The sequence below is a fragment of the Mastigoproctus giganteus genome, chromosome 10 (assembly GCF_048544385.1).
Source record: "Mastigoproctus giganteus isolate SK-2022 chromosome 10, ASM4854438v1, whole genome shotgun sequence".
Classification (NCBI taxonomy): Eukaryota; Metazoa; Arthropoda; class Arachnida; order Uropygi; family Thelyphonidae; genus Mastigoproctus; species Mastigoproctus giganteus.
In genome coordinates, this window is record NC_143584.1 from 184,951,532 (window position 1) to 184,975,819 (window position 24,288).

The 24,288-nt window shown below is 37.0% G+C and overlaps 2 protein-coding genes across 3 annotated transcripts in view; one reads left to right on the forward strand and one right to left on the reverse strand.

The window, feature by feature from the left end:
• LOC150079624 (polyprenol dehydrogenase-like) overlaps positions 1–24,288 on the reverse strand; it is a 96,788-nt gene that overhangs the window by 50,750 nt on the left and 21,750 nt on the right. Inside the window, exon 4 of the mRNA XM_090383143.1 lies at positions 4,979–5,122. Within this exon, the coding sequence (XP_090239269.1) occupies positions 4,979–5,122 (144 nt within the window). The remainder of the gene's footprint in view (positions 1–4,978; positions 5,123–24,288) is intronic.
• pix (ATP-binding cassette sub-family E member 1 pix) overlaps positions 18,764–24,288 on the forward strand; it is a 120,904-nt gene continuing 115,379 nt past the window's right edge. For both annotated transcript variants that reach the window (XM_090383954.1, XM_090383955.1), the window contains exon 1: positions 18,764–18,857. The gene's annotated coding sequence lies outside the window, so the exon portion shown is untranslated. The remainder of the gene's footprint in view (positions 18,858–24,288) is intronic.

Below are 24,288 nucleotides of genomic sequence, written 5' to 3' on the forward strand. Positions count from 1 at the left end.
TATATGTAATCATAATCAATTAGAAGTAGGCACTACTTCTAATTGATTTTTAATTGTACCAAACACAAACATGAGAAATGTCACTTCTCCCTTCCAAACATCAGGTCTGTGTCCATTCTGCCCCTGAGAGCTGGTGCCAGGATACAGTTGCTTATAGGATTACATGTGTTAACACATCCCCAAATGTATTCTAATTAAAAATGTCTATAAAACCTTAATATGAAGAAGCATCCCCAGGACTGTGTTAACATGGAATCTAGGAAGTGAATCATTTAGGTAGTAATCCTTGGGGAGAGCAAAATGAATCTTACTGGAACCGTTTCACATAAGGAAGGAGTGGCATTTTCTTGTTTGTAACCAACTGCTTAAGTCTTGATGCTCCCTTGAATATACCCATGAAAAATCTGACAGTCTGATCCAGAACACAGCCCAGCATTATTTCATTACTTTATATGGAAAATGATTTTAGAGATATGAATTTTTCATGTAGGCAGTGACTTCCAGGAACTGTAATTTAAGACACACTTGTATTAAGTTATACTCACATTTAGAAAAAAAAACCAAGATTATCAACTAATCTTTAAACTGCACACAGGTGTAGGCATCAGTGGTAAGCATTCGCAACTGTTCACATTGATCAAGACAATGGTTTTCAAAATTAAAGGAACAAAACGTAAAAATACATTTACGTTTTGGTATTTAGGTATAGTAGCTATGAAAATAACAAAAATAAAATGTTTAAATAAAACTGACATTTTAATGACATAAGAAAAATTTAGAAAAGAGATGCTGAAGCACGTGGAAAAACAAGATTTTCCAAATGGTATTTCCACAATTCCTCATAATGTACAAAGGTCTTGTACACCTATATTAAAACCATTGAATGTCCTTGTTCATACCTATGGAGATGAGAAGATTCTACCTGCAAACATTTATAGCCATACAGTAAATCAGTAAATTCTAAGTTCCAAAAGTGTTCCTGTTAAAAATATTTTCAGATTGCTACATACAGTGATGCTTTTTGTGTTTCTCTATCTTGTAAACTGTTCTGATCCTATATGGCCAAACTAGAGTGTAAACAGAAAATTAATTGATTAATTGAACAATCATAATTTGACACTATAATTTTTGAAAATAGTGTAATATAAAATGTATAATACATTGCTAGATGAAAATCAATGCACACAGGTTATAGATTTCAGATTTCCTTCATAGGGATTGCACAAGTTTTAAGCACATTCCAGTAACAGTGATATTATTTCAAAAATAACCAACGAAGTATATAATTAATTATGTTTCAGCTTATATAAAAATGATCAGGTACTACTGATATTGATTGTTAGTAAATTTCACATTTCAGGTTAATGACAGTTTCCAACAGAGGGGTAACAGTAACCTTCCTTTCAGGAGGCAGATTACAGATACTATTAAAAACTGAGTAGGTTATATTAAGTGAATGTTGTACGCAGTTCATATATAAGATAAATTTACTACAGAGAGTCCCCAGTATCCAAGTCCCCGCAGTTATGAGGATTTGTAAATTAAAGAATTAAAGCTTTTTCCCTTGAGAAATTTGATCAAGCACATAAATATTTTTTGTGAGAACAATCTTCATGATAGTGCAACAAATGTTAAGTGCGAAGTTAAAGACATAACTAAATACTACGACACAATTTTATCTGAAAAAATACGTCAAAAAAGAAAAAAACACAAACAACTCTGGATTCCTTCTTTATTCGTACAACTGAAAAATAGTGTAACTTCAATAAACTTGACTTAATCTTACATTGTGTAACATATTATAATAAAAAATGTCTAATAAAATAATTTTCTCATTTTTCAGTTCCTTCATCCATTTTTTACTATATACAAGTACATAATAAACTTTAATATATAATATCGGTGTAGATACACCATATCTACTCATCCTTCACAACGAGGTGCCCATGTATTGCACTACCTCGAATAAGTAATGCTTCACTTGCAATACCAGAGTACCTGCCCACCCTCCGATGAAAAGCCAACTAGCTTCGAAACGGTGCTGTCTGGGTGGCGCCGCCCACCGAGAATAAGTAACAATAGTCTCTTCTCTATTAATGAAGCATTACTTATTCGAGGTAGTGCAATACATGGGCAACTCATTGTGAAGGATGAGCACAATATGAGATACAGATGAAATTATGCTTTTCGCACTACTATCATAGTTTTCTTTAAGAGTTGTCTATGATGTATCTACACTGATATTATATGGTTATAGAATCTTAAACTCTTAAAATATTATGCCTAGTTGCATTTAGTTTTATTTAAATAATAAACATTACAAAAAATGGTCCCTGTTTTAAGTGGAATTTTCTGGAACCAATTATCCTTGGATAACTAGGATCCCCTGTATAATCATAATCCATGCATGTAAGATATCTTCTGTGAAGATGTACAAAAACATTAAAATGTTAGCATTAGCAGAGGCATATGATGCAAGAAAGTAAGCTTATACAGCATCAGCCAAAAAAAAAAAAAAATCCTTCCCACTTCACCCATCCATTCGCTCCAAATGTTGTCTAGTTCTGACTTGAATTTATTTAAGCTGTCAACTTCTACAATGACAGATGGAAGTTTGTTCCAGCAATCAACCACCCGCTGGCTAAAGGCAAACTTCCTCCCTTTGAGGCAGAAAATTGTTACTTTCAAACCAAATAGTCTATATTAAGTAAACACTGTATACAGTTCATACGTAAGACAAATTTATGTTAATCATAATCCAAAATATCTTGTATGTTTTTGAAGATGCTAAAAAATTTGAAAATGTTTTATCTTGCTAGTATACTACTATGGTATTCTGAATTAAGAATCTTCAGGTTTTTATTTCAGCCAATAATGTCTTTAATTCTTTTGTTCATTTTCTTTTCTTCAAATTACTAATGAGGTAATTATTTAAATGAATGGCTTAATTCTTGATTTGTTATTACCTCTTAATGTAACCATTATCCTTTTCATCCATTTTTCTCTGTCATCCACACTTCTCATCTCAGGTCCTGCTTCCAGACTCTCTTACTCAGCGCATAATTTGTATACTAGTTCTTCCTTTTCAATGTTTGTCCTCAATCTTATCTTCCATAATAATGTTCACAAAAAGTCATTATGCTTTAGCCACGTTGTGGGTTTTTCTCAATTCTCTCAAATGTTAATGCTTATATATTAGTATTAATAAAAGCGGATTGAATAAGCATCACATTTCACTGTGTTTATGGTGTACACACACACATACATCTACATATGAGGTGTGATCATAAAGTTCAAGGGCTGACTTTGGATCTCGAAACTGAACCATTATAGCAAGTTGTGATCTGTCACACATTTGGTGACTCATCTAGCTGTAGTGATGCATGAATTGCTCATTTATCTGCAGTCAGTATGAAATACCACAAGTTGAATAGGTGTTATATCACACTTAAAATGAAAAATTTTACTGGGCAGTGAATTTGCATCAAATTTTGTTTCATATTAGAAGAAACATGAAACAGAAAGCCATAAAATGTTAAAAAAACTAGCTTTCAGAGAAGATGCGGTGTCATTTGAAGAATCAAAAGCCTTGGATAATGGAATAATTACCTGTCAGCCCCTAGCAAAATTCCTGTATACCACAAATAAAACACATGTTGTCCTAGCAGACTCTACATTACTGGGAAAACTTCATGTCATATTGTGCAATTACTTCTAAATATTTTTCATTATCAATTGCTTCTTGGTTCTGAAGTATGTTGCTCCAACAAAACCTAGATCAATTATTTAGTTGCTGTTAAAAATGAGAGTTAAAAGTGCACTATTGTTAAGCATAAGATCCTACGTTTGGGCAATAGTAATCTCATGATATCTTATTACTTGGGAACTATTGAAGTATGAGCTATGAAGGCATCAATGTATTATATCTGTAAATTGTGTAAATTGTGTGCATACTATCATCAGTTTGCTGGTTTTTCCAAATGAAAAACCTGAGTTTTAATGGGATAAAAAAGATGTGCTGGGAGAGATTAACTCAGCTATGGTTTTTTTTTTTAAACCATAGCTGCTTTGTTGAAACCTTAACCTTTTCGGTGAGTAAAAGGTTACAGCTTTACTCGTGAAGATGATGCAGTACTGAATCTAGTGGGATCCCGCTGAAGTCCCCAGTCTACCCAGAATAATAATCAACTATAACCAACCTTTGCCTCCTATGATTTAACCAACTCTTCATTTACCATTGTACCTATGTAAAGACCCTGGCCATAGAAAAATGAAAGTACTGAATGCAATCTAACTGAAAAAGTTAAACTGTTTATTTAAGTTACTGCAACTGAAAATTAAACATGTAGTAGTAGTGGCATGTGATGCAAGAAAGCAAGTGTATGAGCTTATGTAGCATCAGCCAAAAATAAAAATCACACCATTCCCTCCAAAAGCCTGTCCAGTTCCTCCTTACATTTTTTTAACCTATCAACTTCCACAACAATAGATGGAAGTTTGTTCCAGCAATTAACCACCCACTGGCTAAAGGCAAATTTCCACACATCTAATCTACATCTGTCTTTTCTTAATTTGAATTTATGGCCCCTTAGGTTCGTAATCTGAACAAGTGGAAGGATCCCAGCAGAATTCAGCGTGCTCAACCCATTCAAGGTCTTATACACCTCAATCATATCAGTTTTTTTTTTTTTTTGTTTTTTTTGGCTGATGCTGCATAAGCTCATACACTTGCTTTCTTGCATCACATACCACTACTACTCTCTTGGTAAGAGGATCCTTTCATTCCCCTCACCAATCTTGTTGCCCTTCTCTGTACACGCTCAAGCAAATCTACATCCTTCCTAAAATGAGGCCTCCAGACCTGTACGCAGTACTCAAGGCGTGGCCTGACCATTGCCTTATACAGAGGGACAATCACCTCCTTTTCCCTACTAGCAAAATTCCTATATATCATTGACAATATATGTAATTTGATTACCTTTATCTGCATTATTCCTACATATTCCCAAACGATATTTAATTAACTGCGTAATTAAAAAAAAAGCTGAAAGAACATAGAGAACAAATATTTTGTAAAAAATAGCCAAGTAATTTTTCAGTGAAATATTAAAACTATCCATTCCTGAAGAAACATTGCGCTTCCGGTATCAAAAAAGCTTAAAAAATTATTTTCTTTCAAAACATCCTGGTTCAAAGTCTGAATCACTGTTCAAAATAATAAATACAGCAGACTCTCGATTAACCGGGATACTTCAAGGCTCCAAATAAAAATAAAAAAAAAAAAAAAAAAATCAACCAGAAATCAAAAAATTTAAGTAATAACTAGTAGGTATAAGCGGATATTTTGCAAATCGGAAATAAACGACAAGCGCCATTATAAGTCGTCATTGGGAGATAAGTGTACCTATTATCTTGCAATCCCCGCTGTATTCAAATCCGCCGCTCAAAAAAAAAAAAAAAAAGAGAGACCAAATATTTAGTTTGTTTTAATACGTCGCATCCATTGTTGTGTTCCGTTGCAGCGCAAAAGGACAAATATTGTTTCGTTATTTATGTCAGGAATGCCGAGATTTTTTTTTTTTTTAGAAATCGCGAAAATGATGGGTAAACGCAAAAGACTTGCGTTTTCAGTTAAACAAAAAATTTAAATTATTCAAAAGTTTGAAAACGGTGCATCTGTTAAATCTCTAATCAAATAGTATGAATCAAAGCTGTAATACTCAATACGTTCTACGTTGATATTAATATTTGTAATTTAATAAGAGTTTACCTCAATATAGTACGTAGAACACTTCCGTATGATACTCTCCAGAAATTAAAACGAAAAAACCGAAAACTTACATTAGAATAAAAAATAAATAATAAAAAATCAATTTAACACAACTAAAAATATTAAAAAGAATCTAACGAAAATATTCAAAACGATTTTTCTTCCTGAAGCTGAAACGCTTTTCGACTGTATGTCGTGATCACAGGAATGAAAATTACCGAACAGGATTGAACGTGAAACTTAAATAGTGATTATTTGTCTTCGCGCATGCGCGTCCACGCATCGGAGATCAAATATGGCCACCGAACATTAACAGAATTCTCGTGTAATTTAATTTCTCCGGTTTCTGCAATTAACAGTCGCGTATAATTACGTTGGACATTAAGTATTTTGGCCTCGTTAAATAAAAAAGTATCTTTTTCGTTAATGGCATGAAATGCTAATTCTGACGCTGCTAAATGAGAAGCACGAACTCAGGCTTCATGTTGATTTACACGAATATTCAGAGAAAACCGCGTCGAACCTTGGTAAGACGAGTCGCAATCACCGCAAGATATGTTGTATACTAGGTCATTAATTTGTGCTGCGAACGCGGAAAGAAGGGAGCGATTGTTCAGTACAGTGTGTAATTTCCGTATTGACCTGGCCACAATTTTAAATTCGGTATCTTTAAAGAATCTATTAAGCTGTTTGTGCCACTGTTCAACATAAGGGACAGAAATAAAGAATTTTTTGATATTACTATTGTTGGTTGGTGTAGTATTTTGTATCCTATCCGTAGCCTGTACCCTAATTCGGTTTATTGTGGCAAGGGCATAAACCCTGTTTAAGAATCTGCAAATTAATATTTGTGTGTCTGAGCCCAGAAATACAAATATTAACTAGCAGGTTCTTAAACAGGGGTTATCCCCTTGCCACAGTAGGATAATGATGGGTAAACGCAAAAGAGTTGCGTTTTCAGTTAAACAAAAACTTGAAATTATTCAAAAGTTTGAAAACGGTGCATCTGTTAAATCTCTAATTAGATAGTATGAATGAGAGCTGTAATACTCAATACGTTCTACGTTGATATTAATATTTGTAAAATAATAAGAGAAGTTCACCTCAATATAGAACGTAGAACACTTCCGTATGATACTCCCCAGAAATTAAAACGAAAAAATCGAAAACTTACATTAGAGTAAAAAATAAATAATTAAAAAAATCAATTTAACACAATTAAATATCAATTGCACTGGAAAGATTGTGTAAGGCTCAAAGGGTAGAATTTTTTCAGCCTGGTCTGTATTTGTTAAAAGGAGAGACTGCTTCTACAGCGATGGGATACACTTAAATAGAAAGGGTGCAAGAATATTTTCTGATGCTGTCGAGGCAGTGTTAGGTGGGTCGGAAAACTGCTAGCTTGGGTGGACACAAGGATTAATAGATTAACAGTAGCCACTGGCAGAGGTAAAAGTTATTCTTGAACTGCTTCTATTGGAATGAGCAGAACCCTGGAAAACAAGATGCAGGATATTTCACAGACTGCTGGGAGTCATTGCAGTACAAGTAAACACATGGTTTGGGTTAAGGTAGCTAAGAATAGAAACAGGTGCATGTATACTTGCATGTACTCCAATGCTAGGGGTTTGGTAAATAAATTTGATGAATTTGAAGTATTGCTTAGAACATCAAGGCAGATATTGTTGGGACATCAGAGACGAGGCGTCACGCAGATATAAGGAATGCTCAACTGGAATTTGGGGAGTACAATGTGTACTGGAAGGATAGACAGGATAGGAAGGGAGGAGGGGTTATGCTATTAGTTAAGAAACACATAAAATCCAAGGAAGTGAAGACAGTCGACATCGCTGGACAGTGCAGTGTCGAGTCAGTTTGGTGTGACATAAACATTTGGAGATCAAAATTTAGAGTAGGAGTGTGTTATAGGCGTAATGAGGAGTTATTCCATGGGTAGAATAAGAAACTTTACAGAGTGGGCCAATAAATCACAGAGTCTTATGATGGCGGATTTTAATTTCCAAGATATTGACTGGAATTTGTGGGTTGGTCACTCACACGCAAGGCTTATGTGGATTTATTGGATGATTGTTTTCTACATCAGCATGTTCGAGAGGAAACTAGAGGGAGTAATACACTTGATTTGATTATCAGTAGTCATCCTTCATGGATTAAGAATCTGCAGATAAAGGAACCACTAGGTCGCAGTGACCACAGTATGCTGAAGTGGGATTTATTCAAAAAGGTAACTACCATGAAGGGTAAAGGGAAGGGTTTTTGCTTTCGGAAAGGTGGTCTGAGAAACTATTTAAATTCTATAAGGTGGGACCAACTGATCATATTACCAACAGCAAATTCAAAATAGGAAGCATTCAAAGAACTTACCTTGGAAACTACTAGGCTTTACATACCAAATAAGAAATTTTATTCAAGGTTTAGGCCTAAATGGATGTCAGATGAACTAATGAGACATATGGCAGAGAAGAAAAATGCATGGGATACATATAAATTAATGGGTGACATGGAAGCCTATGATAGCTATAAGCTGGTCTGTAACCAAGACACAAAGGCGATTAGGCAGGTTATGAGAAATCTTTGCATTCTTTGCCTAGGATAGGCAAAGAATGCAAAGAAAAACAACAAAGAGTTTTTTACCTATGTAAAACCTAGAAGGAAATGGATGAATCAGAGTGGTAGATTGGATATTGATGGTTCAAATATAGATGATCCTGGTCAGTGACTAACAAACTAAAGGAGTATTTTACATCTACATTCACCCATGAGGAGTAATTCGAGGAGCGGAATGCCAGAGGTGAGTTAAACTCTGGCAATAAGCAAGATGATTTTGTAATAAGTGAGAGGAAAGTGGAGGAGAAATTATTGAAGATAAACATAAAAACGGCACCCGGGAGTAGACGGGATCTACCAAGTTATATTAAAGGAGGCAGCAAAGGAAATAAGCTAACCCTAAGCCATAATTATGAGAGCTTCCCTGGCCTCAGGGGAGGTACACATGGACGGAGATGTGCAAATGTGACCCCAATTCCCAAAGGAGGATTAAAGGGCGACACAAGTAATTACAGACCTGTTAGTTTAACTTAGTTTCCAGAAAAATTAATGGAGGCACTGGTTAAAGAATCACTGCAGGTTCATCTGGACAACATTTCAATTATAGCTCGAACAGAGCATGGTTTTGTTAAGGGAAAGTTTGCCTGACCAATTTGATTGGATACTATGATGTGGTCACAAAGGAACTGGATGCAGGGAATAACTTTGATATCATATATTTGGATCTTAGAAAATCTTTTGGTACTGTTGCACATGGAAGACTGCTGCACAAATTGGAGCAGTGTGGCATTGGAGGCAAATTGCTGCTAGAGATAAGGGGATGGTTGAGTGTGAGAAGACAGAGAGTGGTAATCAATGGACACTGCTCATCTTGGACTAATGTTATTAGTGGAGTTCCTCAGGGTTCAGTATTGGGTCCATTGTTGTTTTCTGTATTTATAAATGATATTGATGATGGTATATCAAGCTTAATGTCAAAGTTTGCAGACGATACGAAGGTTGGCAGTGTTGTTAAGGACATAATGACAGTACGCTGCTGCAACAGGATCTAGAAAAGTTGAGCAGATGCGCTGAGAGGTGGCAAATGAAGTTAAACATTGATAAATGTAAAGTACTACATATGGGAAGCAGTAACCCCAGAGGGACGTATCAACTCCGTGGTACTACACTGACAATGGTAGAGAACGAAAAGGACCGGGGGGTAATTGTGCAGGCAGATAATTAAGTATTCTGAACAGTGCAGACGGCGTGCAAGAGTAGCTCATAGTGTCTTCTCAATGATATACAGGAATTTTTCTAGCAGGGATAAGGAGGTGATTGTCCCCTTATATAAGGCAATGGTCAGGCCGCATCTTGAGTACTGTATACTGGTCTGGAGGTCTCAATTTAAGAAGGAATTAGAGCTGTTGGTACGAGTACACAGAAGGGCAACAAGATTAATGAATGGAACAAAGTGTTGCTCTTACGAAGAAAGGCTTAAGTTTTGAAAATTCCAGTTTCTGGAGACTAGTCACCTGCGAGGTGATCTGACTGAGGTTTATAAAGCCTTGAATGGTTTTAGCATGCTCAATGTTGATGGACTTCTTCCTGTTGCTCAGAATAATCACCTGAGAGGGCATAAATTGAAATTGAGGAAAGACAGATGTAGGATAGATGTGCGGCAGTTTGCCTTTAGCCAGCGGGTAGTTCGATGGTGAAACAGACTTCCATCCTTTGGTGTGGTAATTGATAGCCTAAATAAATTTAAGGCTGAGGTGGACAGGTATTTGGAACGAACGAAGGGGTGAAATGGGAGCGGTTTTTTTTTTTTTTGTGGCTGATGCTGTATAAGCTTACTTTCTTGCATCATATGCCTGTACTAATACTAAATGCTAAAAAAAGTGAATTGTGTTTTGCTGGCAGCACATCATTTGTCGAGACAGCCCGATAAACCTCATGATGACAACCACATGGCAAGCAATTCCAAATAGTACTACCACCTACTGGCAGATTTTGAAAATAACTCCGTGAAAATATAATACTGTAGAGTCATTTCTATAACGGGGTTCTTGCGTTCCTAAAAATCTCTGCGTTGTGGTATTTCGCGCATTAACAACAACTGGGCTTATGGGAAAAATAGGAATAGGGGAAGAGCACTCAAAAAAAAAAAAAAAAAAGAAGTTCAATCTGGTAAGTAAAACACTGAAAAAAATTAGAAATCCAATAAAATTGCTAACAGAGGTTTAAACATGGTAAGTTTCTAATAAATAAATAAATATTACACTAAATATAGCACTTTACCTTGACAAGATACCCTGTATTGGACGGAGGCATAGCTTAATTAATACTGTAATACCTGCATAATAATTGATATTTCTGTTTATTGACATTTTTTTTGGATTGTAAAATTTAAATAAGTAAAAAAATAATAATAATAATAAGTAATCAACAACGACGAAAACGGCACGGGCAAATTGCACAAGTAAGATACGGAGTAACAAGTTTACGAAGCTTAAAAAAATAGGAATGAAAAGAAGATTCTGAAAATTTATTTAAGTTTCTAATATGATTGAAGATTTCATGGAACGGGAATCGCATTTTACCATAAAGACGAAAAAACCCACAGAATTTCGGCAATCGGTATTATCGCAAATGCAATAAGATCGAGTTTACTACCCGTTTATAATAGTTGCACTAACAAAAAAGCTCAATAAACAGGAAACTGCAAATTGTTTTTATTGTTTTATGGTAGTGATCCCTAGAAAACTGCTCCTGTGCTCACGCTATCACGCCTCACGAAAAATTTCTGTTCGAACAGAAAAATGTGAGCTCCTGAAAACATGAATCTGCCTACAATGTGACCTGTTATCCTGTGAATACAGTGAATGACAACAGTGTGTCTCCGGCGAATGCAACTACAGTAAACACGAATTATAGCTCTCACACATTTGACATTTTTAAAGTTTCGTAAACTTGTATGTATTTCTGCGAAAGTTGCGACGCTCAGCTTGGTGTCGGTTTTGTGTTCATCTTGTGTTACTTGTAAAAAAAAAAAAAAAAAAAAAAAAAAATGAAATTATTATATTAGGGTCTCCCGTAAATGATCACATATACCGTTTTATGTATAATATCTGTAAATTGCGGGTGTTCTCTGGTCGATTTACCTGTTTTACTGGACGAAAAACCCCACTTTCTGCGGGGAAACATTGCTATCTACGCCTGAGACCGACTAACTCAGCCACGGAGTGATGGTGTTACTTGCAGTCGAAATCGCACATGAGCCAACGCGAAAATTGCTTTATACTCTCATTATTCCTAGAGCTTAGAATACCGGAATCCCGGTCATTTTTTTCCGGTATTGATACAAAAAATACCGGTTTTTCGGTAATAATTTTAAAAAAATAATTGTTTATAATTTAATCACATAAAGGTTATAAAATCACCTTTATGTGATTACGCCCTCGATATCTCTACAAGGAAATGTTCAATAAATCATCGATAGGACACCATGCAACATTACAACCCGTCCACAATTCTCGGACAACTTCATGTCTGACCGTATCGTAACTCTCAAGTCCCGTTCCTCCACTATTGACTTTACTTCAACTCCACAAAGTGTATAAGTTATTTTGGGGTTGCTGTTCCCCAGGTGTAAGACCTTTCATTTTGCTGAATTAAAGCATAGCTGCCACTTTTCTGACCATTTCGGAAGTCTATCTAGGTCACTCTGAAGAAGCTCTGCTTGGCGGCGATCATTAACTACTCTACTGATCTTTATATCATCTGCAAGTCCCAAGACCTCACGCCCTCCATCCCTTCATAGATGTCATTTAAGATAATGAAAAACAACAGTGGTCCCAATACTGATCCTTGGGAAACCCCACTTCTTACATTAACCCAATCTGATGAATAACCATTTATCACAGCCCTCTGCCTGCTGCCTCAAGCCATCGTGCTATCCATCTCAAAATTTTCCCTATGATTCCAGCCTGCTCCAATTTATAAAGTAACCACTTATGTGGGACTCCGTCAACTGCTTTGCTGAAATTGAAAGAAACAAATTGGAAATTATTCCCTAAGTCCAGTTCTTGAGTGGCCCTGTCAAAATGGCTAACCAGATTAATTAAACATGATTTTCCCTTTACAGAACCATGCTGTGTATCCTACAGAATTCCATTTCCATCTAAATGATCCTGAATTCCACACTTGATCATTGCCTCCCTGATTTTCCTTTCTACTGAAGTTAGACTGGCCTATCGGTAATTTCCCGTTACATTCCTTGAACCGACTTTATGTTCCAATTTACGCCAATGCAACGGAATCTCTCCTCAGTCCAATGATTCTCTCATAACTAGATTTCATGGTTCAATGCACTCACTTGCCGCCTCCTTTAAGAGTATAGGATATATGCCATCAACCAGAGGAGCCTTACTCGCTCCTGTAGGCGCAAAAGTTCTCATTAAATAATCATATGAAATTTCAACATCATTAATTATTTTTTTTTCAATTTCAATTCCATAATATCTCCTTGACACAAAGGGCTTTTTTTATGTAAATATCGATGCAAAGTAACTTTTGAGTTCATCTGCAACTTTAGCTGTGGTAGTTAATACTGTCCCATGTCCATTACACAAGCGTCCAATCTGATTTGTCTTTCTGTTCTTTGCATTTATATATGAGAAGAATTCCTTAACTGCACTATTTGCTCTCTTCTTTATTCCTTATGAATAAAGGACAAAGTTCTGGTATTAGTGCGTTTATGTATAAGGGCCGTAGGCATTTACCAAGGGACATCCAATATTTTGGATGCACCAAAAGTTGAAATATTTTTTGAGGCTTTTGATAACATATTATTGGATCTAATTAGTTGAAAAAGCGACACATTTGTAACTATCTGGCAGTAGAAAATAAAGCAATACTTCGAAGTAGAAATATACACTGTGATGCCACTTTATTAAGTACACCCCTGCTGTGCACGCAAATGGTTTGTCCCACAACGTTTCAAGTCACATGACCACAGTTTTGGATATAAATGCAGCAGAACAAACTTTCTAGTGTCAGTTAAGCGTACAAACCATAGTAAGAATGGGGAAAAGGAGTGATATAACGGACTTCGAACGTGGCATGGTAGTAAGTGCAAGATGTGTTGGACAAAGCATCTCTGAAATGGCAGTTCTCCTGAACTTTTCACGCATCACAGTTTCAAGGGTGTATGGAGAATGGTGCTACGAACAGAAAATATCCTCTCAACGGCATTCCTGTGGAAGAAAATCGCTTGTTGGTGAGAGAGGTCAGAGCAGGAGGGCCAGAATTGCGCAATCAAACAGACGGGCCACTATGTCGCACATCACGTCAGAATACAACCTTGGTGCCCAGAACAAAATATCGCAAAGGACCACTAGTCGCACTTTGTCGCGAATGGGCTAGAACAGCCGACGGCCACATCGTGTACATTTGTTATCAATGAAGAACATAAGAGCACGCCTCCTGTGGGCACAGCAACACCAGCAGAGGACTATCAAGGATTGGAAAACAGTTGCTTGGTCTGACGAGTCGAAGTTCCTGGTGCATCATTTTGATGGAAGGCTCAGAATTTGGCGAAAACAACATGAATCCATGTACCCGTCATGTCTGACGATTATTGTGCAAAGTGGTGTGGGCAGTGTTATGGTGTGCGGAATGTTTTCTTGGCACACGTTGGGTTCAGTGATACTCATAGATTGACGTCTGAATGCCACATCGTACCTAAACATCGTTGCTGACCAAGTGCATCAGTTCATGATGACAGTTTATCCTCAGTCAGATGGTTACTTCTAGCAGGATAATGCGCTGGTGCAGAAAGCCCGAATCATTATGGAATGGTTCCAGGAACATTGCAATAATTTTTCTTTGCTGCAGTGGCCCGTTCAGTTCGTGGATCTCAATCCTATTGAACATCTTTGGGATGAGCTGGAAAAGGCTGTTCGCTGCAGGCCCACACCTACGTCGAATCTCAAGGAACTGCGGGACACGCTCATGTCTGTATGGCACTCCATTCCTGCAGAACGTTTTCAGCATCTTGTCGAATCTAGGCTTAGACGAATTCAGGCTGTTATGAAGGCTAGTCTGCGCGGGTAGCACAGTGGTATCGTCACCGTCCTCTCCCCACCGGGTGGAAAAGGCCTGGGTTCGAATCCCGTCGACGACGCAAGGAACTTTAATGGGCTTTTTTCACTCCGTGGCTGAGTTAGTTGGTCGCAGGCGTAGATAGCAAGGTTTTTCTCCCCAGTAACTGGGGTTTTTTCGTCCAGCAAAACAGGCAAATCAACCATAGAACATACGCAATTTACAGACACAAATACGGGTTAATGTATTTAATTACGGGCAACCCTAAAATAATATATTTTTTTTGTTATGAAGGCTAAACGAGGCTCAACACGCTACTAGTTAGGTGTACCTAATAAAGTGGCAGCACAGTGCATGTAAGGAGGAATATGGCCTAAATCGCTGATGCCAATAAACTCCACAAAAAGAAGTCGAAAGCTAACGCAGGCCCCAATGCAAAGTGCATAATGCAACTCCCCATGCCAATATACGTATATGTTCATTTGCTGTGCGTGTGTGTCCACACGCAGATGTAAATGTTAAAAAATAATATATAAATTCTAACAAATTATTAAAAAATAAGATAAAAAAATAATAAAATAAAAGCAATTTTAGTAGTTTAAATATGTAGATTTTTTTCCCGATTAATGTAAATGAACATATCCTTAGCATTAGGAGTGGCCAATGATGCAAGACAGAAAGTTTATACAGCATTAGGGGGGGAAAAATACACTAAAACAGATGGATGTTTGTTCCATCAATCAACCCTCTGCCAGCTAAAAGCAAACTCCCGTCCATCTATTCTTCAACCGCCTTTCCTCAATTTGAATTTATGCCCCTCATATTTGCGGTCTGAACATGAGAACAATCCCATCAGCATTGAGCTTGCCAATCCAATTAAAACTTTAACCACCTCAATCAGATCACCTCGCAGGTGCCTATCTCCAGACGCTACAATTTGCGGAACCGAAGCCGTTCTTAGTGAGACCACCCCTTTGTTCTCCTCACCAATCTTGTTTCTCTTCTCTGTACTCGTTACAGCAGTTCCACATCCTTTCTAAATTGAGGCCTCCAGACCTGTATGCAGTACTTATGATGTGGCCTGACCGAGGCCTGTACTTACGCGTTTCGAGATCCGAGGCACAAAACTAATTTGAGGCCCTTGAACTTTTTTATTCATAAAGTATAGCAGTAAAAATATTGTATTGCCAAAATAATTTCTTTATATAGCATAATAATTAAATGCAAATATTATAAAAAATATAAGAGGTTAAGAGAGTAATAGTTTTGATAATACCTGTATGATACCAAATATTAACCAGTGCCGGATTAAGGTACGGGCTAGCAGGCCCTTTTCCCGGGCCGCCAAAATTTACAAATCATGAAAAAAATATATATCCTTAGTGAATGTGGCACTGAAAAATATTTCTGTCTGGGGTGCAAAATATCTTTCCGCCTTCAGCGCTTAAATACCCTGGTCGGTCTGGTACTAATATTAACACACTATTAATATGAACTAAATACATAAGAATATTTAATATATGCTAACCAGCCTTATAAAATTCCCAGGCTATTTGCAACCCATATGCACACAGGACTTTTTTGAATTGCTCACGTATCTAACACTATTCCGTTAAAATGTTGTTTTTTCCTGTTCTTAATTTCGCAAATTTAACAATTATGTCTTCATAATGCATAGAGTTCGTTATCTGGGACTCGTTAAATAATAATGATAAATTGGACATTTTGTGATGCATTAAAAATGCGGAGAATGGGTCGTGGTCAAACTGTGTTCTACTGTGAGCTCCCTATTAGAAAATTAGGAGAGAATAATTTTCTTTTATCCTGTAAATTCATCTGTCGTTTCACAGAAATGAGTCATTCATACTTTCAGTAAATTTCACCTGTGCCCGTTTACACAGTAGGTAAACAAGTTGGCCCTAATTCGGATCTTCGGATCATGGTGTTAAAAAAAATCGCTTTAATTGAGATTAGAGGACCCCTCTATGGTGAGACCCTGGCCTGACCACTGCCTTTTTCAATAATCACGTCCTGCTCCCTGTTAGCAAAATTCCTGTATATCATTGACGAAACCCCATGAGCTGTCGTGGCAGCCTGTCTGCATTAATTATAGAACTTCGTATCTCACTGCACGATAATCCCCAGTTTTCCTTCATTTTCCACTAAACTGAGTGTAGTACCGTAAAGTTGGTGTGTTGCTCTGGAGTTTCTGCTGCCCATATGAAGTTCTTTGCATTTGTCAATGTTAAACTTTAATTATCATTTCTCATCCCACCTGCCTAACTTTTCTTGATCCTGTTGCACCTGCATACTGTCATCAGAGGTGTATTGCAAAAATAAATAGTACCGGAACGCTAGTTCTCCAGATGACTATATGATAAGGGCACGACTGTACAGTAACTGAATCAGACTTCAGAATCACGGTTCATAGAACAATCAGTTCCAGTGTTCAGCTCATAGCGAATCAAAATGCAGAGTTCGCACGCATCATAGTATATCTCATTCGTTGGATCTCTTTAACACATTATACTTTAGTAAGAAACGTTCAAGTTTCGTTGCGAAATTTATATTTTTGTTTTAAATAAATTTTTAAAGAAATCTATTAATTTTAAAGATTACTATTAATATGTATTTTTAGTAGCAATGAGTAAAATAGACATTTCTTCCTTCATTCTGATCATGCCATTGTTTCATAATATTTGATGTATAAATTTAATGATTTTCTATTGTTACATTTATAAAAAGTACCGGAACGTCGTTCTGGCCCGAATACGCCACTGACTGTCATTATCCACCCTGTCAACCTTTGTATCTTCTGCAAACTTGGACATTAAGCCGAGTGTGGGAGGTATCTGTCCTCTGAAACCCATCTCCATATATACCCCACAGCAAGGATGCCCAAGACAGCTGGTTTCATGTTGTCATCAATATCATTGATAAAAGTAGAAATGAACAATGGGCCCAACACCGAACTCTGCGGATCTCTACAAATAATATTAGTCCACTTATACGTACTTAAAAAAATAATATTATGATCTTTAAGCCCTTTGAAGAATTTGTGGGCTGGGTACTGGTAACCCCCTAATTCTCCTCTTATCAGGCCTGTTGACAAATATAGTTTTGGATGTTGCGTATAGACTCAAATATCGTCTGATTGTGGGAGGTATCTCTCCTCTAAATCCCATCTCCATATATACCCCACAGCAAGGATGCCCAAGACAGCTGGTTTCATGTCGTTATTACAGATCACGTGAACGTTCCTCGGTAATCTGGTAAGGAGTCCAGCGTTTATAGTTTTTGCCTAGTAGGCATATGTGTTCGGGTAACATTTAATCTGAAATACATTTAGTATTAATCTGCCTTCAGGTTAATTATTACAACATTCAATTTCTAGTTTTCATTGTCAGCGAAATGAATAGAAGCCTTTCATGTTTGGATAGTAGGAAAAACATTGCCATTGGCGTTTCCCCCAAGACGGCGGTGATGCTATAAATTTTGACCTCCTCGCCAGATTTTCAAATGGCTTCCTTGTGATCAGAGGCGGATTTAACGGAGGGCGCACCGGGCGCGCGCCCTGGGCCCCGACTTCTGAAGGGCCCACGCAAAACCCCACTTTATACGCAAAACCCCAACAAATTAGTTGAACTAATATGTTCAACTATTAGTTCAAAACTTTGTGATTATTATTATGCTATTATTAATTATATTATACATATATTATATTCAAATTTTATTGTAAATAAAACATTAATAGTACATAATATTTTTTATTTATTTAAAAAAAGGTTAACTTGTATTTTAATTTTCCCTGTCTTTCTCTTTTTTTTAAGGGGCCCAATATTTTCTTCTGCGCCCGGGGCCTCAACCGACCTCAATCCGCTACTGCTTGTGATCCTTAATAACATTCACAATTAGCAGTTGGGCACACTGACTCTCTGTCTCCTCTGTGGTGGCAAACTTGGCTGTATGACAGTTTCATCCCTTCCAGAAAAGAAAGTGACTTTTAGGGTCAATAAAGGAACATTGCGCAGTTGCACAAGTTCGTGTTGATACGCCCAGAGCATTTTTTTTTTTTTTTTTTTTTAGTTTGCGACCAAGCTCTTAGAAGTCATGCTACGAAACTGATAAAGGATCTAATTATTAGTGTAATATACAGTATTTAAAAAAAACCCAAAAAACTAACAACTCTAAATTCCACATGAACAATTCACCAGAAGCGTTTCATTGTATGGTCATTATCAGGTAAAAAAAAAAAAAAAACCAACAACAAAAACCAAAAAAAAAAAAAAAAAAATATGTACTGTATTTTACAAGGCTCTTTTCCTTTCATTGATAGGAGCGCCATCTTGTTCACGTGGAGCTGACAGAGAGAGTGTCCGTGTACCTTTGGTGGTGTGCAACGTATTGTGGCCTTTCTGGTGAATCCCTTCGTGTTGTATGTAGTATTTTCTGTAATATGTTATACCAATAATTATGTACTTTCCATCTATAGTGAATTTGAAGTAATATGGAAACAAAAATTCAATCACAGGAATGAACGGCTGGTTTCCTTGAGCTTCTTGCAGATGTTAAATTTGTACCTTTTTTTTTTTTTTTTTTTTTTTATTTTTATTCACATATTGTATATTTTCTTACCAGGTTTAGAAGGTATATCTAACTTAAAGCAGCTGACCTGTATATCTTTCACTTAAATTGGAAGTCGAATTTTATTAATATTAAATCAAAGGAAATATGTTTTGCTATTTCAAAAACTTGTTCAATTTGAAATTTGTTCGTTGTGTGTCCTGGCGTTAGTGGGAGAGATTATTGTTTAGATTTTTTGAGTTCTTAGTTGCACTTCGTGTTACTAAAAGTGATGTAATTACAAGATTTAGATAGAATAGTGATCACAGTCGTCGTTACTGTTGCTATCGTTTCTGAATTCACGCTCATGCGCGCGCGCGTGCACACATATTTGAATGCAAATGTGAAAATTTAATTTTGATTTTAAATATAATATTTCGCCAGAAATAATAAGGCAAAAAGTGATAGCAATACTGCAGTATGTAAAAATAAGAATCTATGTATATTAAATAATGTAATTTTGTTTGATTATCCAAAAAAAAAAAAAAAAAGGAATAATCATCAAACTAGTGTCTTTAAATATTGATAAGCACTAGAGACCAACAACACCCATTGGTGCATAAAAAATAAATAATTATACAGGTTATACAGGTGTGGAGATATATGAACAACATTAATGAAATATTATTTTAAACAAGGAGTGAATGGTTTTATTGCATTCTGGCATAAAACACCCCCACCCTGATTTATACAATTAAGGTTGTAATGTACATGCTTATGGTTTCCCTTTGCCAAATAACCTATATAAAGAAATAAATATAAAATCTATATAGCCTACTAACCTATATAAAACTATGTAAACAATTGACCCATTTATATTCCTATATAAAGAAAATGAAAAACAAGTATTCAGAAAAAATCTTGTAAAAAAATTGTAAAGCTGCCATGATTAAAAAAAAAAAGAGTACATAATGATGAATTTAATTTTACATCAGTATGTGCAACTACACCTTTAGAAAATACATCCTGAAAAAATTGCATTTTTTTTTTAATGAAAATACTAAACATGGAAGATATTTGCCCCCTTAGGTTTGTAATCTGAACAAGTGGAAGGATCCCATCAGAATTCAGTGTGCTCAATCCATTCAAGGCCTTATACACCTCAATCAGATCACTGCACAGGTGCCTAGTCTCCAGCCACTGCAATTTGCAGAACTTAAGCCTCTCTTGGTAAGAGGATCCCTTCATTCCCCTCACCAATCTTGTTGCCCTTCTATGTACACGCTCAAGTAAATCTACATTCTTCCTAAAATGAGGTCTCTAGACCTGTACGCAGTACTCAAGGCATGGCCTGACCAATGCCTTATACAAAGGGACAATCACCTCCTTTTCCCTGCTAGCAAAATTCCTATATATCATTGACAAAACCCTATGACCTGCCCTGGCAGCCTGTCTGCATTGCTCAGAAAAATTCATATCTGACTGCACAATTACTCCCATGTCTTTTTCATTTTCTACCACCTTAAGTGTAGTACCACACAGTTGGTACATTTCTCTGGGGTTACTTCTACCCATATACAGTACTTTGCATTTGTCAAGGTTAAACTTCAGTTGCCACTTCTGCCCAAATTATCTAGATCCTGTTGCAGTAGTACGCTGCCATTACTGTCATTAACAACGATGCCAACATTTGTATCATCTGCAAACTTCGACATTAAGCCTGATATACCTTCATCAATATCATTGATAAATATACAAAACAACAGTGGACCCAACACCGAACCCTGTGGGACTCTACTAATAACATTAGTCCACGAAGAGCAGCACGCATTGATTACCACCCTCTGTCTTCTCCCACTTAACCATCCTTTTATCCATTGTAGCAACTTACCCTTAATACCATCTGCTCCAACTTGTACAGTAGTCTTCCATGCGCAACAGTGTCAAAAGCTTTCCTGAAATCCAAGTGTATGATATCAAAATTATTTTTTGCATCCAGTTCCTTTGTAACCACATCATAATATCCTATCAGATTTGCCAGACAAGACTTAGCATTAGCATTAGTAGAGGCATACGATGCAAGAAAGCAAGCTTATTCAGCATCAGCCCAAAAAAAAAAAAAAAAAAAACCCTCTCCCATTTCACCCCTCCGTTCGTTCGAAATACCTGTCCAGTTGAGCTTTAAATTTGTTTAGGCTATCAACTTCAACAACAAGTGATGGAAGTCGGTTCCACCAACCAACCACCCGCTGGCCAAAGGCAAATTTCCGCACATCTATCCGACATCCGTCCTTCCTCAATTTGAATTTATGCCCTCTGAGGTGATTATTCTGAGAAAGATGAAGAATCCCATTGGCATTGAGCATGCTCAAACCATTCAAGGCCTTATACACCTCTATCAGATCACCTCGCCGGTGCCTAGTCTCCAGACTCTGTAATTTGCAAAACTTAAGCCTTTCTTCGTAAGAGCAACCCTTTGTTCCATTTACTAATCTTGTTGCCCTTCTCTGTACCCGTTCCAGCAGCTCTACATCCTTCTTGAAATGAGGCCTCCAGACCTGTATACAGTACTCAAGATGTGGCCTAACCATTGCCTTATACAAGGGAATAATCACCTCCTTATCCCTGCTAGAAAAATTCCTGTATATCATTGACAAGACACCATGAGCTACTCTTGCAGCTCGTCTGCACTGCTCAGAGAACTTCATATCTCCCTGCACAATTACCCCCAGGTCCTTTTCATTCTCCACCACTGTCAGTGTGGTACCGCAGAGTTGATACGTTGCTCTGGGGTTACTGTTTCCCATATGCAGTACTTTACATTTGTCAATGTTAAACTTCATTTGCCACCTCTCAGCCCATCTGTTCAACCTTTCCAGATCCTGTTGCAGCAGCATAGCGTCAGTAGTGTCCTTGACGACCCTGCCAACATTTGTATCATCTGCAAACTTGGACATTAAACTTGATATCCCATCATCAATATCATTCATAAACACCGAAAACAACAACGGACCCAACACTGAACCTTGAGGAACTCCACTAATAACATTAGTCCACGTTGAGCAGTGTCCATTGATTACCACTCTCTGTCTTCTGCCACTCAACCATCCCCTTATCCATAGCAGCAATTTGCCTCCAATGCCACACTGCTCCAATTTGTGCAGCAGTCTTCCATGTGCAACAGTATCAAAAGCCTTTCTAAGATCCAAATATATAATATCAAAGTTATTCCCTGCATCCAGTTCTTTTGTGACTACATCATAGTATCCAATCAAATTGGTCAGGCAAGACCTGCCCTTAACAAAACCATGCTGCGTCTGAGCTATAACTGAATTCTTGTCTAGATGATCCTGCAGTGCTTCTTTAACCAGTGCCTCCATTAATTTACCTGGAACAGAAGTTAAACTAACAGGTCTATAATTACTTGTGTCAGCCTTTGATCCTCCTTTGTGAATTGGGGTTACATTTGCACATCTCCAGTCTATGGGTACCTCCCCTGAGTCCAAAGAAGCTCTCATAATTATGGCTAGGGGTTTGCATACTTCCTTTGCTGCCTCCTTTAATATAACTGGATAGATCCCATCCACCCCAGGTGCCTTTTTTATGTTTATCCTCAACAATCTCTCCTCCACTTTCCTCTCAGTTATTACAAAATCATCCAGCTCACTGCCAATGTTTACTTTACCTACATCATTCTCCTTCCTGAATAACTCCTCATGCGTGAATGTAGATGCAAAATACTCGTTTAGATTGTTAGCCACCTGAGCAGGATCCTCAACTGTTGAACCATCAATATCCAGTGGACCAATCTGATTCATCCCTTTCCTTCTCGAGTTCAAGTATGTAAAGAAAACTTTCCCTTAACAAACTTTCCCTTAACAAAACCCATGCTGTGTCTGAATTATTGCTGCAGTCTTGTCTAGATGATCCTGCAATGCATCTTTAACCAGTGACTCAATTATTTTACCCCGAACAGAAGCTAAACTAACTGGTATATAATTACTTGTGTCACCCTTCGATCCCCCTTTGTGAATTGGGGATACATTTGCACATCTCCAGTCCGTGGGAACCTCCCCTGAGTCCAAGGATGCTCTCATAATTATGGCTAAGGGTTTGCTTAGTTGCTTTGCTGCCCCCTTTAATATAACTGGATAGATACCATCCACCCCAGGTGCTTTTCTTATGTTTAACTTCAACAATTTCTCCTCCACTTTGCTCTCAGTTATTACAAAATCATTAAGTATCCTGCTACAATTTGATAACCTTCTGCCATTTTCAAACCTTAATAATTCCTCATATGTGAATGTAACTCCTCTGACCGTTTGGTCATCCCGGAGTATAAACAGAAAATTTATTTATTTATTTATTTATTAGATGCAAAATACTCATTCAGTTTGTTTGCTATCTGAGCAGGATCATCAACAGTCGACCCATCGATGTCAAGTGGACCAATCAGATTCATCCCCTTCCTTTTAGAGTTTATATAAGTAAAGAAATCCTTGCTGTTTTTCTTAGCATCTTTTGCCAAGGATTTCTCGTAATCTGCCTTCGCCTGCCTAACCTCCTTTGTGACCTGATTACAGACTAGCTTATATCTGCCATAGGCTTCTGAGTCGCTTGATAATTTATATGCATCCCATGCATTTTTCTTCTCTGTTACGAGTATCATTAGTTCATTAGATAACCATTTAGGCCTAAACCTTGAACAATTTTGTGATTGTTATACCTAGTCACTGGTAAAATAATTTTTGTTGCCATTTGGCTGAGCATTGTGCCAACTTTGTGATTTCTATTATCCTTGTTGTTGGCATCTTTTGGAGCTTAGATTCAGTGAGGGAGTTGACTACTTCTGTGTACAGAATTGTGGTATACTCATTCTGTCATTAGAATGATGGTTGGCTTGTGCTCCTTTATGTGGTCATGCATTTTATTAGAGATGTCAGTATCAGAGAAAAATATTCAATATCAGCGTAGAATAAGGGTAATATGTTATTTCCAGCATAGACAGTCAATAAACCAACAGACAGAGGTTTTGAGGCCCACACAACAAATCACTTTCCAAACAAATTTTACTTCACTATTACATTGTAAATTGCAGTGTCAGATTAAAACCTGTTAAGAACAATTTTTGTAATTATAACTGTTGTTATTGGTTTTACAGCTTGTCAGCATTTTAGACCTTGTAGCACCAGTGTATTTTGTTGGTACAAGTGTTTATTGAGCTATTTGTGTGTTGTGCAGGCTGAAAAAATTGGAACAATTTACAGGGAAGGGGACTCTCATTTCTTCCTCCTCAGATTAAC